Below are 16,686 nucleotides of genomic sequence, written 5' to 3'. Positions count from 1 at the left end.
CAAATAGATCTCATGCATATTCATTGGGGAAATCCTGAAAACCCGACTGGAATACGGCTCTCGAGGACCGAGAACTTTTCGTATTACCAAGAACGGTGAGCCTATACACCAGGGGTAGGGAACTCCGGTCCTCGAGAGCCGTATTCCAGTCGGGTTTTCAGGATTTCCCCAATGAATATACATTGAAAGCAGTGCATGCAAATAGATCTCATGCATATTCATTGGGGAAATCCTGAAAACCCGACTGGAATACGGCTCTCGAGGACCGAGAACTTTTCGTATTACCAAGAACGGTGAGCCTATACACCAGGGGTAGGGAACTCCGGTCCTCAAGAGCCGTATTCCAGTCGGGTTTTCAGGATTTCCTCAATGAAAGCAGTGCATGCAAATAGATCTCATGCATATTCATTGGGAAAATCCTGAAAACCCGACTGGAATACAGCTCTCGAGGACCGAGAACTTTTCGTATTACCAAGAACGGTGAGCCTATACACCAGGGGTAGGGAACTCCGGTCCTCAAGAGCCGTATTCCAGTCGGGTTTTCAGGATTTCCTCAATGAAAGCAGTGCATACAAATAGATCTCATGCATATTCATTGGGGAAATCCTGAAAACCCGACTGGATTGCGGCCCTCGAGGAGGGACTTTGACACCCCTGCTTTACAACCAGCAGTGCCTGAAAGCTGGGAAGGCCAGCAAACTTGAGAATCAGGTTCTTGAAATCCCTGTAACTGGTCCCTATTTCTGCTTCCCCACGGCCTCTAATAATAACTGTCACAGATCCGCTGTCCATAAATTCTGTTTGCCATATAGCAGGAGTAGGGAACTTCGGTCCTCGAGAGCCATATTCCAGTCGGGTTTTCAGGATTTCCTCAATGAATATGCATTGAAAGCAGTGCATGCAAATAGATCTCATGCATATTCATTGGGGGAAATCCTGAAAACCCGACTGGAATACAGCTCTCGAGGACCGGAGTTCCCTACCCCTGCTACACACCATAAGAAATAAGAACACCACATTATGTGAATCCCAAATAAATAATCCATCTAATAAATGCTTGCTTAAATTAAAGCAATTAGACCTATTCATTCTCATTTTTATAAAAGTCTGTTTGCGGTTGTTCAGGCTCCAGCTATTTCCCAGTGGATTATTCTAAATTTGTTGTATTCGGGGATTTCAGGTGTTCTGAAAAATCTTCAATTCTTGCAGAACACGACCGTGCGACTTGTTTATGGAAAGAAAAAGAATGATTATGTTTCCCCTTTGTTGGTTTATGTCCATTTCAAAGCGCGTGTAATGTTTAAATTAGCCTGCTTTGTGTTTAAAACATTTGAATGGTTTAGCTCAAGGAATTTCCTGGGCTTAGAGAAACTTCCAGGACTGGAGCCTCTCAACGGCTGATTTTTACATCTTTTGAGGCAATTCCTAATAAAAAGGTGTTAGAAAGTCATATTTTACTTATAAAAGCGATTGAGATCTGGAATAATCTCTCCAAATTAAAGAGACAATCATCTTTACCATATTTTTTTTGCAAATGTCTTAAAACTCATCCAGTACAAAAGTTTTTAACAAATTGCTAATTTCTTATCCTTTTTCAACTGAAGTTTAATTTGTTATTATGAACCGCTCTGGACCCATTGGGAGAGAAAGCAGTCTATAAATGTTATATTATAGAACAGTTATATAAATCTGCTTCAATGTACCAAAATGTAGGAGTGAACATTTATAACAGGTCTAAGGCTCAATTAAATGTTAGTAGCTCTACTATCTAATATAATAAAATGGTAGGACGCGCATGCGCACTAAAAAAAATCGTGTTCCCTGATCCGTCGCGGAAACACGATTGCGCATGCGCGGGTTTTACGTCACCGACCTCTGTCCCTCCTCCACCATGCCACGCCAGCCATGTCCGCCGCCGGCCTCGAGCTCCTGGGGGCGGACGGCGCGAGCCGCCTGACCGCTGCTGAGGCCCCGCCTCCCGCCCTACACGCTAGCCATGTCCGCCGCCGGCCTCGAGCTCCTGGGGGCCGGCGGCGCGAGCCGCCCGACCGCTGCTGAGGACCCGCCTCCCGCTTCCGCCCTACACGCTAGCCATGTCCGCCGCCGACCTCGAGCTCCACAAAATGGCCCTCACATCCGCGAACAGGGTTGCCATGGAAACAGAGTGGATCAGGAGCTAAACAGAGATTTAAAAAAAACAAACAAACAGTGCACAAGGACAGAGACACACAGACACTCACAGAAGGACAGGGGGCTAAAGAGACAGATTGAAAAAAATAACAAAACACTAAGGAGAAAGAGAGACACAGGTAAGGAGTGCTGCTGGGCAGGGGGAGCAGGGAAGAGGAACAGGGGAGCAGGGAAGAGGGACAGGGGGAGCAGGTAAGGAGTGCTGCTGGACAGGGGGAGGTAAAAGGCAGGGAGAAGGCCTACTGCTGGACAGGTGGAACAGGCAAGGGGTGATGGTTGACAGCCGAGGAAAGAGAGAGACAGAAAGCGGCCAAGAGGAGAGAGAGAAAAAGAAATAAATAAATAAAGACACACACATCTATTCTAGCACCCGTTAATGTAACGGGCTTAAAGACTAGTTACAGTATATACATGAATGTAAACCGAGATTCTGGGGCCAAAAATGGGTGTCTCGGTTTATATTCGCGTCGGCGCCTACCTACCCCCCTCCCAGACCTGTTGCAGGCCTCCCACAGGCCTGTCATAAGCCCTGGTGGTCCAGTGGTGAGCCAGGACAGGAGGGATCACTCCCACCTCCTGTCCCAGCTGACTTTAAAACATCCCACCTTCCTCCCGCCTCCCAGAACTCTAGAAAGCCTACCTTGAAAGTCCTGGTGGTCAAGCTCCTACCCCTTGCGAGCCGCTAACTAAAATGGCTGCCACGAGTTCTCATGAGTTCCCGCAGTCTTGGAAGGTTTGACGTGGGAACTTGTGGCAGCCAGTATAGATAGCGACTCACACAGGGCAGGACCTAGTAGGATCGCTCCTGACACGGTTCACCGCTGGACCACCAGGGCTTACAGCAGGCCTGGAGAAAGGCCTGCAAGGTATCAGGGGAGGGAGTGGGGACAGGGTGCAGAGCCTGGCAGGGCAGGGAAGGGAGGGGGTAGGAAGGGTGGGGGGCTGGGTGCAGAACCCAGTAGGGCACTTGAATATAAACCCTCAGGTTATATTCGAGTTAACCTTTTCCCCCCCTTTTTAGGAGAAAAAAAGTTTACCTTGGTTTATATTCGGATTAGACGACAGAGGGAGAGCTGAGGCTGGTGCGGGCAGCAAGTCAGAGATGCTGCTCGGGTTGGGGGAGTGAAAGAGGTACAGGGGAAGGGAAGGGACACGCACATATGGCAGGGGGGTGGGTAAGGTGGGTGGAGCGCAAAAGAGGGCAGGGATGCGCCACCGCCCTAGGCACCTTCCACTTCGCAACACCGCTGGGTCCGAGTAGTGTGCTCAGAGTGGAAGGGGTGAATTTTGGTGATGTTGTAGAGATAGAAATGGCAGGCTTTATCAGGGTCAAGAACTGGTGGAGTGGAAGGCGACAGAGGGAGATCGCTCTGAGGAAAGGGAGGTAACCAGTGGTGTGCCTCAAGGTTCTGTTTTTGGGCCTCTTCTTTTTAACATTTTTATAGGTGATATTGCTTAAGGGCTGTGTGATATTGCTTAAGAGCTGTAAGGTAAGATTTGCCTCTTTGCGGATAATACCAAAATCTGCAATAGAGTAGACACCCAGGATGGTGTGAATAACATGAAGAAAGACCTGGCGAAGCTTGAAGTATGGTCTGAAATTTGCCAGCTAAAATTTAAGACCAAAAAATGCAAGGCCGTGCATTTGGGCTACAAAATCCTGAGGGAACAGTACAGATTAGGGAGTGAAGAGCTTATGTGCACGACAGAAGAGTGGGACTTGGGTGTGATTGTATGTAATGATCTTAAGGTGGCCAAACAGGTTGAAAAGGTGATGGTGAAAGCTAGAAGGATGCTAGGTTGCATAAGGAGAGGTATGGCCAGTAGGAAAAAGGAAGTATTGATGCCTCTTTATAAGACTCTGGTGAGACCTCATTTAGAATATTGTGTACAATTCTGGATCCAGCACCTTCAAAAAGATATGAAGAGGATGGAGTCAGTCCAGAGGAAGGCTACTAAAATGGTGTGTGGTCTTCATCTTAAGGCGTATGGGGACAGACTTAAAGATCTCAATCTGTATGGTTTGGAGGAAAGGCGGGAGAGGGGAGATATGATAGAGCCATTTGAATACCTACAAGATGTAAATGTGCATGAGCCGAGTCTCTCATTTGAAAGGAAGAAGTTAAGAGTTGATAGGCTCAAAAGTAATCTAAGGCAGTGGTTCCGAACCCTGTCCTAGAGGACCACCAGGCCAATCGGGTTTTCAGGCTAGCCCTAATGAATATGCACGGAGCAGATCTGCATGCCTGTCACTTCTATTATATGCAAATCTCTCTCATGCATATTCATTAGGGCTAGCCTGAAAACCCAATTGGCCTGGTGGTCCTCCAGGACAGGGTTGGGAACCACTGATCTAAGGAAATACTTTTTTTGTTACCGAAAGGGTGGTAGATGCATGGAACATTCTCCTGAAAGAAGTAATGGAATCAGGACGTCTAGATACCGATGTAGAATATTTGCTCCCCACGCAGCATTTAAGCACCTGAAAGTGGGCACCCTATTAGAGAATTGTAACCTTAGGGGAGATTCATAAACGGGCACTAAGCGATTTAGCACGTGCGAACCACGCTAGCGTGCATTAACAGTTCGTGCATGCTGACTGCTAAGATGATGAATACCAGTACACCACTTTACACCACGATTCACATGTTCATATCACATATGCTCCTCAGAATGCCACACCGAGGAATAGTGTGGCAGCACGTCCTCACTGGAACATTATATTATGTGATATTTTTAAACTAATGTGCACTTATTTACGTACTGTGATTAATAATTTATAATTTATAAAGTGACGATGTTATCTAAAAGCAAGCATTTTTGAGTATTCTGTGCATGAAGGTGACTTAGCTTTTGGACCGGGTCTGCTTCATTCCCCACCAACGCGTTTCAAGGTTTTCTTCAGGGTCGGGGAAATGAAGAGCAGAATTATCCGGGATTTATAGCATAACGCTAGTCCGTGGCGAAGTTATCCAAGGCTACAAACGCGTCAGTTGGGAATGAAGCAGACCCGGTCCAAAAGCTAAGTCACTTTAATGCACAGAATACTCAAAAATGCTTGCTTTTAGATAATATCGTCACTTTATAAACTATTAATTATTAATCACAGTACGTAAATAAGTGCACATTAGTTCAAAAATATCACATAATATAATGTTCCAGTGAGGACGTGCTACCACACTATTCCTCGGTGTGGCATTCTGAGGAGCATATGTGATATGAACATGTGAATCGTGATGTAAAGTGGTGTACTGGTATTCATCGTTTGATAGTAAGACATCAGTGCCTTTCTTTGTTTTGAACATTCGACTGCTAAGATGACCATAGGAATATAATGAGTGTCTTAGTATTTAACGCATGCGACATCACTTCGCCCCCATTGATGAATTTCTCCAAATACATGTCCAAACATACTTCAAACCCTGCTATGCTAAATGCCTGGAGCACATCTTCCAGAAAGAAAATCTCATGGTTTAATGGTGCAATGGTTTGTTTTATATGCGGGATCTTCTTCAGGCGTCTGTGTGTTTTTTTATCTAAAGTTGTTTTTTCCCCCCTTCATTGTAGGTACAAAGCTATTGTGCGTCCCATGGATATCCAAGCCAGCAACGCCCTCGCAAAGATCTGCCTCAAGGCTGCTCTGATCTGGGTGCTCTCTATGCTGCTGGCCATTCCGGAAGCCATGTTTTCTGACCTGCACCAATTCTACGAGAAGGGCACCAACAAAACCTTCATCAGCTGTGCTCCTTACCCGCAATCCGGACTGCACCCCAAAATCCACTCCACGACGTCGTTCCTCATCTTTTACGTCATCCCCCTGTCAATCATTTCCGTCTACTACTATTTCATTGCGAGAAACCTGATGCGCAGTGCCTACAACATCCCCGCCGAAGGGAATGTGCATGTTAGGCGACAGGTAAGCAGTCAACTTCTCAAGATCAAGCTCAATTTATTTCATATACCGCAAATATAAAACGAAGGGTAAATCTAAGCGGTTTACAATAAAAGTTTAAAATAAGTCAATATAAAAATTAAAAAGGGGAAGGAACATAAAAAACAGTTAAACAATCAAACCGACTAGGAAATACGAGGAAAGGATAGAGTCGGTAGATTACAATAAACAAAAAAAGGTTGGGGAAAAGGAAGGACTGAACTAAAGTTAGTTCTGCCCACATTAGTTGAGATAAAGCCAACGATGGAACTTTAGAGAAAGGTTACCAAGAAGATTAAGAACAGAAAGCCAAGAAGAGATGGTTGCAGTTGAAGCAGGCCATTCAGAGGGGGTTCCCTGAATGGAAGAATCTTACAAATCAATATAGTTTGCCGGTCTTGTGTTTTCAGGTGGACTTCCTGGGACACCAGGCTGCTCAGTGGTATAAATTAATATCTGGATTTTTTGAATAAGAAACCAAAAACTGGTCTTCGTGACATTTGGAGCATTGAGATTAAGCATCAGATTACTGCGTCTCAATGGCCACGAATTTGGTCTTGGAGGATGAGATGTACGATGTATGAGCCAAACTTGGTTTTTCTTATTACATAGAGCTTTCTGGACCCTTGTTCATTTACATAAATTAGATAGTTCCAAGTCAGATAGATGTTGGCATTGTCATCTTGATGCGTCTCAATGGCCACGAATTTGGTCTTGGAGGATGAGATGTACGATGTCAGCATCTATGAGCCAAACTTGTTTTTTCTTATTACATAGAGCTTTCTGGACCCCTGTTCGTTTACATAAATTAGATAGTTCCAAGTCAGATAGATGTTGACATTGTCATCTTGATGCGTCTCAATGGCCACAAATTTGGTCTTGGAGAATGAGATGTACGATGTCAGCATCTATGAGCCAAACTTGTTTTTTCTTATTACATAGAGCTTTCTGGACCCCTGTTCGTTTACATAAATTAGATAGTTCCAAGTCAAATAGTTGTTGGCATTGTCATCTTGATTCTGCAGTTTTGGAGGTCTATTTGGGATCAAGTAAATATCATGTTAGAGAATCCAGTGGCTTTATCTTATGATACCATTTTATTTGGTACTCTTATGAGAGCCAAAAGTCAACTATCAACGAATAATAACAAGCTTCTATTAGTGATGACAGGGGTTGCCATGCAGCTTATTTTAAGAAATTGGAAAAGCTGAGGTAGGTTGAACTATACATTCTGGTGGGAATCCCTGTGTTATACATATAAAATGGAGCGTTGTTTGGCCATACAACAGGGAAGATTGAAGAATTTTATAGAGGTGTGGGAGCCATTGACTAAATTCTGTAAAGAGGAGTAATTTAATTTATTTTATTTTATAAGCAAGTAAATGTACACATCCTGAGGGGGTGGGGTAAGGAAGGGAAGGGAATTTAATGATTTTATGAATGGTTTCATGAAGGTTTGAGTTATTTGTTTGCATATTAGCTGGGAGGGAGGGGGAAATTTCTTTGTTGCAGTAATATTTGAAAGTTTGCTGCGCTTATTATACAATGTACATATATGTGATTCATTTATGGCGCATTTGTAGCTTGAAAATCAATAAAAAATTTAAAGAAAAAAAAAAAGAAAGCCAAGGAGTAGTCGTATGCCTTTAGTTGTGTTTTGAAATTCGCAAATGATTTTTCTGAACGGAGATAAAGAGTAGAGAATGACACGGTGACAAAATTCATCACCGTTCCCGTCCCCGCGGATAACCGCGGTAAACAATCTTCATGTCATTCTTTAAGGAGAGAGGGAAGAATCAGAGTATGAATGGCCTCAACCACTGACCCTCAAGCTTTGCTTTGAAGAATTGAGATTGAGGTTGAGATAGACCCTGAAGAATGACAGTCTCTGGTATCCAGAGCAGATATTGTGATGTCATAATGCCTCATTCCACCAGTGCCTAAGAGCCAATCACATCAGTGATGTCACAATGGCTTCATTATCCTTGGCTCACATAAGAATCAGAGTATGAATGGCCACAACCACTGACCCGCAAGCTTTGCTTTGAAGAATGCTGGTGTAAAAGGACCGAGGTTGAAATAGACACTAAAAAATAACATGGGATTATTTCCCGCGGTTATCCGCGGGGACAGGAACGGTGATGAATTTTGTCACTGTGTCATTCTCTAATAAAGAGGCAGAGAATTCCAGAGAGTGGGAGCCATGACGGAAAATGAAGAATTCCTATGAAAACCGAGGAAGAGTTGACGGAATGAGGGAACGACTAATAACTTGTTCTGAAGATTGTAAAGTTTGTTTTGGCGAGTATGGAACCAGAAAACTTTATAGAAAAGAAGGACGACCACGCGATAGAATATGAGGAGAAAGGATATTGTATTTCAAAGGAATGCGATAAGACACCGGTAGGATGTGCTCTGATTTTAAAAGTGGTGGGAAGTGATCCAACTTAGAACTCATGGGGGCTGCTTGAATGAGTTAGATAAAAAGCTGTTGATGAGATCAGTGGCGTAGAAAGGGGGGAGGGGCGCGGACCTCCTCGGGCGCCAGCTTCGTGGGGGTACTGGCGCCTCTCCTTTTCTCTGCTCCCCCCATGTAGCTCTTGAAATATTTGCCAGCATGAGAGCACCAGCTTCCGCTTGCTGCTTGCGCCAGCCTCAGATCTCTTTTGACATCATATCCTGGTCACCGGGACCAGGATGTGACGTCAGAAGGGAACCGAGGCTGGCGCCAGCAACAGGTGCAAGATGCAGCTCGTACCATAGTAACATAACCCATAGTAACATAGTAGATGACGGCAGATAAAGACCTGAATGGTCCATCCAGTCTGCCCAACCTGATTCAATTAAAATTTTTTTAAATTTTTTCTTCTTAGCTATTTCTGGGCAAGAATCCGGAGCTCTACCCGGTACTGTGCTTGGGTTCCTACTGCCGAAATCTCTGTTAAAACCTACTCCAGCCCATCTACACCCTCCCAGCCATTGAAGCCCTCCCCAGCCCATCCTCCACCAAATGGACATATACAGATACAGACCAGGCAAGTCTGCCCTGTACTGGCCTTAATTCAATTTTTAATTTTTCTGATTCTAGATCCTCTGTGTTCATCCCACGCTTCTTTGAACTCAAGTCATAGTTTTACTCTCCACCACCTCTCTCGGGAGCGCATTCCAGGCATCCACCACCCTCTCTATAAAGTAGAATTTCCTAACATTGCCCCTGAATCTACCACCCCTCAATCTCAAATTATGTCCTCTGGTTTTACCATTTTCCTTTCTCTGGAAAAGATTTTGTTCTACGTTAATACCCTTCAAGTATTTGAACGTCTGAATCATATCTCCCCTGTCTCTCCTTTCCTCTAGGGTATACATATTCAGGGCTTCCAGTCTCTCCTCATACGTCTTCTGGCGCAAGCCTCCTATCATTTTCGTCGCCCTCCTCTGGGCCGCCTCAAGTCTTCTTACGTCCTTCGCCAGATACAGTCTCCAAAACTGAACACAATACTCCAAGTGGGGCCTTACCAATGACCTGTACAGGGGCATCAACACCTTCTTCCTTCTACCGACTACGCCTCTCTTTATACAGCCCAGCATCCTTCTGGCAGCAGCCACTGCCTTGTCACACTGTTTTTTCGCCTTTAGATCTTCGGACACTATCACCCCAAGGTCCCTCTCCCCGTCCGTGCAAACCAGCAAACATTTCAAGAGGTACATGGGGGCGCTCAAGCGGCAGGGAAGAGGGGGGAAGGGGTACATGGCGCGACGATGCCAGGCGCCACCCGCCCTCGCTATGATGAGATGAGCTGTTAAGGAAAGAGTTCCTTCCAAACAAGTTCTTACTGTGAACAGTACGGAGAGGTGATCATGGCATCCTGCCCAAAATACATTTGTTGAAAGCAATTCAACCTAGGGATGAGATTATTGCTAGAATACTGAATACGACATTTTGCCTTAAGTTATGAACAGGAGATGAATTTGCATAGGATTGAAGCATGCAAGCAGTAGGGCCAGTTCAAGGCGTCAGGTCCAGCTACTGACCACTCCCACCTCTCCCACAGGCTTTCACAATTTAGTTATGTTAAAAGAACAAATAAGTTGAAAAGTTAGGATTGCTAGATTTCCCCTAATCCCGCCCTAGCCCCGCCTACCCATTCCCCCCCTCCCCCACTGCCTGCTCTTGTCGGGCAGGTAGGAAGTCCGCGCATGTGATTTGAAGAGGCTTTTCAAAACCCAGACAAAGTGGTGGGTTTGAAAAAGCCGTCCAGACCCTCGGACATGTCCTCAAAAAGAGGACATGTCCGGGGAATTCCGGACGTCTGGTAATCCTACCTCAGTAGGGACAAAATTGGCCGCCTCCTCGCCAGTTGCCACCAACAGTACCCCTTGCACATACTCAGTTCATGCATAAGCTGAGCATGTGTGAGGAGTGCCGGGGTCTACATTTCGAGAGGACACCACTGATTTCTTTCCCGCTGAGGCAGCCCTGGGGCAGTTCTGGGCAGCAGATCTCATTGGCCGGTGGGAATTGGGCATCCCCACTGTCAAAGGTAAATATATTAACGTGGTAGGGGAGGGGGGAATAGAAAGAAAATGCATTGCCCCCCCCCCCCCATGAAAGTTGGATCCTCTCCACACCCCTGGGGAATAGCCGCAAGTCTTCATTTTGTCCTACAGGAGACCCAGCTTCAATTGTCAGGCCTAAGCCTTATTTTCCAAACCATCTGAGGTTCCCACAGATCCATTGCCTACAGCTCCCAATGGTAGGGAGCCTTAGCCATTTTGGGGGACGATGCTGTAATGTGGATACCTGCACTTAGGCACTGCGTACGCATGCAAAATTGAGGAAGAGTTGGCGGAATGAGGGAACGACTAATAACTGTATATATAACCATATCTGTGCACAGCGCATTCATGCAAATAAGCTGAATAAGCACTATTGTATTCCTGTGAGCGTATATCTGAGAGCACGTAGCTTGTAGGTGGGTGAACACGCAGGAGGATCTGGGCAAAGCGTAGGTGTAGCGGCGGAGTTAGGCATATAGGGCCTGATTCGATTAATGGCGCCTAACTCAGTGGACGCCCAGGAAAACGGCACCTGCTGCACATCATTCAAAGTTAGATACCGTTGCCAGAGGTTGTGGTAAGAGCGGATAGCGTAGCTGGTTTTAAGAAAGGTTTGGACAAGTTCCTGGAGGAAAAGTCCATAGTCTGTTATTGAGAAAGACATGGGGGAAGCCACTGCTTGGCCTGGATCGGTAGCATGGAATGTTGCTACTATTTGGAGTTCAAGAATCGTGTTGCTCTTTGGGATTCCGGAATCTTGCTGTTCCTTGGATTCTCTATGGAATGTTGCTGCTCTTTGGGTTTTGGCCAGGTACTAGTGACCTGTTTGGCCACCGTGAGAATGGGCTATCGGGTTTGATGGACCATTGGCTATTTTTGTGTTCTTAGGTAATTATGCCTTGTGATGCCTAAATCGAGTTAGGTTCCAGTAGGTGTCTACAACTTGGGCGCCAGTATATCAGGCCAGGAATTTCTTGGCCTAACTGAATTCACACCCAAACTCCACCCTGACCACATTTACTTTCGGGGTAGGTGCCACTAGGCGGAAGGTATAGACACCTATATTGAAGTTGTAGGTGTCTACTGAATTAGAAGCCTACCAGCTAATTAGTTTTTGAAATTTTATTTTATTCAGCTTTTAATGGCACTTTCAATTATCAGCGCTAATTTTTATTTTTTTTAAAAATTAAGTTAAGCACCTACATCAGTAGGCGTTCCGACCTCGACGTCTAACGGTAGACACTGCTTATGCAGGGCTGTCCAGCGTCGGTCCTCAAGGACCACAATCCAGTCGGGTTTTCAGGATTTCCCCGACGAATTGGCATGAGATCTATTTGCATGTACTGCTTTCATTTGTATGCAAATAGATCTCGTGCATATTCATTAGGGAAATCTTGAAAACCCAGCTTGGCGAAGGCCGCAGTTGGACACCCCTGGTTTATAAAATCAGGGCTCAAGGGTAAATTCAGAAACTGGTGTCCCCCCCCCCAAAAAAAAAGGACACTCAAAGTTGGGTGTCGGAGATAACTTACCTTCCCCTCCCATTTACTAAGCCACAGTAGAGGTTTCTACCTTGGCCCGGAGCATTAAATGCTCCAACACTCAGGAATTAATAAAAGTTGGAGGGTTGAAGTAAACTAACATTACGTGCGTATCTTGGCATATAATCACACACTTACGCCAGCTCTATGGCTGGTGTAGATGCACTAGATTGAATACTCACACATATATCCAATCATGCTAATGCTCTTGGAGAGACCCCCCAGGAAAGAGACTTGGGAGTATTGGTTGAAAAGTCAATGAAGCCGTCTGCGCAATGTGTGGCAGCGGCGAAAACAATGCTAGGAATGATTAAGAAGGGGATCACGAACAGATCGGAGGTTATCATGCCGCTGTACCGGGTCATGGTACGCCCCCACCTGGAATACTGCCTCCAGCACTGGTCGCCGTACATGAAGAAGGACATGGTACTACTCGAAAGGGTCCAGAGAAGGTCAACTAAGATGGTTAAGGGGCTGGAGGAATTGCCGTACAGTGAAAGCTTAGAGAAATCGGGCCTCTTCTCCCTCGAAAAGAGGAGACTGAGAGGGGACATGATCGAAACATTCAAGATAATGAAGGGGATAGACTTAGTAGATAAAGACAGGTTGTTCACCCTCTCCAAGGTAGAGAGAATGAGAGGGCACTCTCTAAAGTTAAAAGGGGACAGATTCCATACAAACGTAAGGAAGTTCTTCTTCACCCAGAGAGTGGTAAAAACTGGAACGCTCTTCCGGAGTCTGTCATAGGGGGAAACACCCTCCAGGGATTCAAGACAAAGTAGATAAAGACAGGTTGTTCACCCTCTTCAAGGTAGGGAGAACGAAAGAGCACTCTCTAAAGTTAAAAGGGGAAAGATTCCGTACATACGTAAGGAAGTTCTTCTTCACCCAGAGAGTGGTAGAGAACTGGAACGCACTTCCGGAGGCTGTCATAGGGGAAAACACCCTCCAGGGATTCAAGACAAAGTTGGACAAGTTCCTGCTGAACCGGAGCGTATGCAGGTAAGGCTAGTCTCAGTTAGGGCGCTGGTCTTTGACCTAAGGGCCGCCGCGGAAGGGAAAATGCTTGAGTACCTGATTGTAAAACCGCTTAGATAACCTTGATAGGCGGTATATAAAATCCTAATAAAACTTGAAACTTAAACTTGACTGCTGGGCACGATGGACCACTGGTCTGACCCAGCAGTGGCAATTCTAATGTTCTTATTATCCTTTTTAGAATATGCATCAATAAGATGCCTTCTGGGAGCTTATTATATAGGTGCAGAGTCATAGAATTACCCCTTTAAGCAAGTGACACACACTGGGTTCTGGAAGGAATCAGTCAATGGCTCCTGATCAGAAACCATCCCTGCAGTTATAGGGCTGGATTGAAAAATAGGAGGTAAAGAATTTGTCCCCGTCCCCGCTTGAACTCAACTTCCCCATCCTGTCCCCCCGAGTTTTGTCACTGTCCCTTTCCCTGCCCCATTCCTGTGAGCTTTGCTTTAACCGCACAAGCCTCAAACACGTATGATTTTCAAGCGTTTGAGGCTTGTGAACTCTAGAATGTTGCCGCTTATGATTTTAAAGGGTTTGAGGCTTGTGCGGACGAGGATGGAGCTCAGGCATTGGTGGAATGAGGCATTATGACATCACAATCTGAGCTCTGGAATGTTGCTACTTATGATTTTAAAGAGTTTGAGGCTTGTGCAGATGAGGACGGAGCTTAGGCATTGGTGGAATGAGGCATTATGACATCACAATCTGAGCTCTGGAATGTTGCTACTTATGATTTTAAAGAGTTTGAGGCTTGTGCAGATGAGGACGGAGCTTAGGCATTGGTGGAATGAGGCATTATGACATCACAATCTGAGCTCTAGAATGTTGCTACTTAGGATTTTAAAGGGTTTGAGGCTTGTGCAGATGAGGATGGAGCTCAGGCATTGGTGGAATGAGGCATTATGACATCACAATCTGAGCCCTAGAATGTTGCTACTTATGATTTTAAAGAGTTTGAGGCTTGTGCAGATGAGGACGGAGCTTAGGCATTGGTGGAATGAGGCATTATGACATCACAATCTGAGCTCTAGAATGTTGCTACTTAGGATTTTAAAGAGTTTGAGGCTTGTGCAGATGAGGACGGAGCTTAGGCATTGGTGGAATGAGGCATTATGACATCACAATCTGAGCTCTGGAATGTTGCTACTTATGATTTTAAAGCATTTGAGGCTTGTGCAGATGAGGACGGAGCTTAGGCATTGGTGGAATGAGGCATTATGACATCACAATCTGAGCTCTAGAATGTTGCTACTTATGATTCTAAAGTGTTTGAGGCTTGTGCAGAGCTTAGGCATTGGTGCAATGAGGCATTATGACATCACAATCTGAACTCTAGAATGTTGCTACTTATGATTTTAAAGAGTTTGAGGCTTGTGCAGATGAGGACGGAGCTTGCAGGAAAGGGGCAGGGGCAAGAAAAGAACCCGGGGGGACGGGACGGGAAAATGAGTTCCCATGGGGAGGGGGAAAATTTGTCCCCGTGTTATTCTCCAGTAGGAGGTCCCAAGATTACCTGTACATCAGTCTAATTGAAAACAAAGAACTGTATTTTAAAAAGTTTTAGGAATAGAAGTGTTTTCAAAATCACAGCCTTGCATTCACTTATAGCAATATTTTACAGATAAAATCCATGATGGCCCTCCTTCAACAAGACTTGTAAAACTGACTTATTTTCCTCTTTGCTCCTCAGATCGAATCTCGGAAGCGACTTGCCAAGACGGTGCTGGTGTTTGTGGGCCTCTTTGCTTTCTGCTGGCTTCCCAACCACATCATCTACTTGTACCGGTCGTACCATTATTCCGAGGTCGATACCTCGGTGTTGCACTTTATCACCAGCATCTGCGCTCGGATCCTGGCTTTTGCCAATTCCTGCGTGAACCCCTTTGCTCTCTACTTGCTCAGCAAGAGCTTCAGAAAACAGTTCAACAACCAGCTGTGCTGCTGCAGGACGCGGCTCCTGAGGAGAGCTCAAAGCACGGGACGGAGCACCACTCGCATGACCTCCCTGAAAAGCACCAACCAATCTATGGCTAGCTTCAGCCTCATCAATGGCAAACAAATATGTAATGAAGGCTGTGTATAGGGAAAAAGACATTTTCACCTATAGGGGGCGAAAGATTTAAAGATATTTTCACCTATAGGGGGCAGAAGATTTAAAGACATTTTCACCTGTAGGGGGCGAAAGATTTAAAGACATTTTCACCTATAGGGGGCAGAAGATTTACAAAGAACTTCATGGAGAAAGAAACATGTTATGTTTTCTGTAGAAAGATATAAAGGAAAACACGTCTTACCAAACAAGAGATTGGTTATTGACAAAGGGAAAAATAAAGGCTCAGGGTATTTATTTCTAATCTTTATTGACAGGGATAAAGAGTAATTCTTTAAGAAATATCAGTTATAATGTTTGACGGACTTGTCCAGTATTTATAGGTCTTTTGATGACTTTGCTATTTATTCTTGGTTAAGACGTCCGGATATCCCCGGACATGTCTTCCTTTTGAGGACATGTCCGGCAGTCCGGACGGCATTTCAAACCCGGCACTGTGTCCGGGTTTTGAAAAGCTTCCGTCGGGACGGTGTCCGTGAATGCAATGTGTGACCTCATCGCGTTGCTTCAACACATGCGCGGATGCCGTCCCGATGCACGAATGGGTTAAGAGGGCTGGGGGAGGGGATGGGGCACGACGTAGGCGGAACTAAGTGGGCTTATGGGCACGGCCATGGGTCCGGATTTTCCCGAAGGCAAATCTGGTAACCCTACGCTTGGTCTGTAAATGGAGATGGCGCCAAAAAGAGAGTTTACTGAGGCTCAGAGGCCCTTTGAGTAGCTGCTTGCCGGATGTTACTGAATGAAAGTGCGAAGCAGTATCCGATTCTGAAGTCTACAGCACATAAGAAATCACCCTGGAGTAAAATATATTTCATATACTGTCTATCGTCAGTCCTGGAAAACAGATTTTGTTTTGTAATTAGGTATGATGAAACCTTTCATCTAAAGTGACTTGCAGGCCTGGATTTAGGCACAGACACCACAGACAAAACCCGAGGGTACCAAATTTTGAGATTTCCAAATACCCAGGCCAAACAGAAGCCTTTCCCCACTCACTTTAGGGTCACGTGCATGTGCCTCCCTCTGCTTCTCCTCCGATTCTCTAACTTTGGGCTCTCTGACACCCTTCTCCCTCCCCCCCCCCCCCCCGTATCACTCTGGGATATGCTGTCGGTTCTTGCTGATGGGTGTCGAAATCATAAATCGGGCCATGTAGACCCCGAAGTTGAAAGGAAGACAGTAAACATTTGGATAATACCATTTCATCGGACTTGTAACATCTTGTCGACGTGGTTTTGGAAGGCGCCCTTCCTGTAACATCTGATAAAAGCATTAGTTTAAGAGACTTTCAAAGCAGTGTTGCATTACTGGCA

At 45.4% G+C, this 16,686-nt stretch overlaps 1 protein-coding gene across 1 annotated transcript in view; it reads left to right on the top strand.

Moving 5' to 3' along the window:
- GRPR (gastrin releasing peptide receptor) overlaps positions 1–15,343 on the top strand; it is an 84,653-nt gene extending 69,310 nt beyond the window's left edge. Inside the window, exons 2-3 of the mRNA XM_033947786.1 lie at positions 5,758–6,106; positions 14,951–15,343. Coding sequence (XP_033803677.1) covers positions 5,758–6,106; positions 14,951–15,343 — 742 coding nt within the window. The remainder of the gene's footprint in view (positions 1–5,757; positions 6,107–14,950) is intronic.
- Positions 15,344–16,686: the final 1,343 nt, after the last annotated feature.

This window comes from Geotrypetes seraphini, chromosome 6, assembly GCF_902459505.1.
Source record: "Geotrypetes seraphini chromosome 6, aGeoSer1.1, whole genome shotgun sequence".
NCBI classification, from domain to species: domain Eukaryota; kingdom Metazoa; phylum Chordata; class Amphibia; order Gymnophiona; family Dermophiidae; genus Geotrypetes; species Geotrypetes seraphini.
Note: the sequence above shows the minus strand (reverse complement) of the source record. Positions and strands in the feature narration are given on the sequence as shown.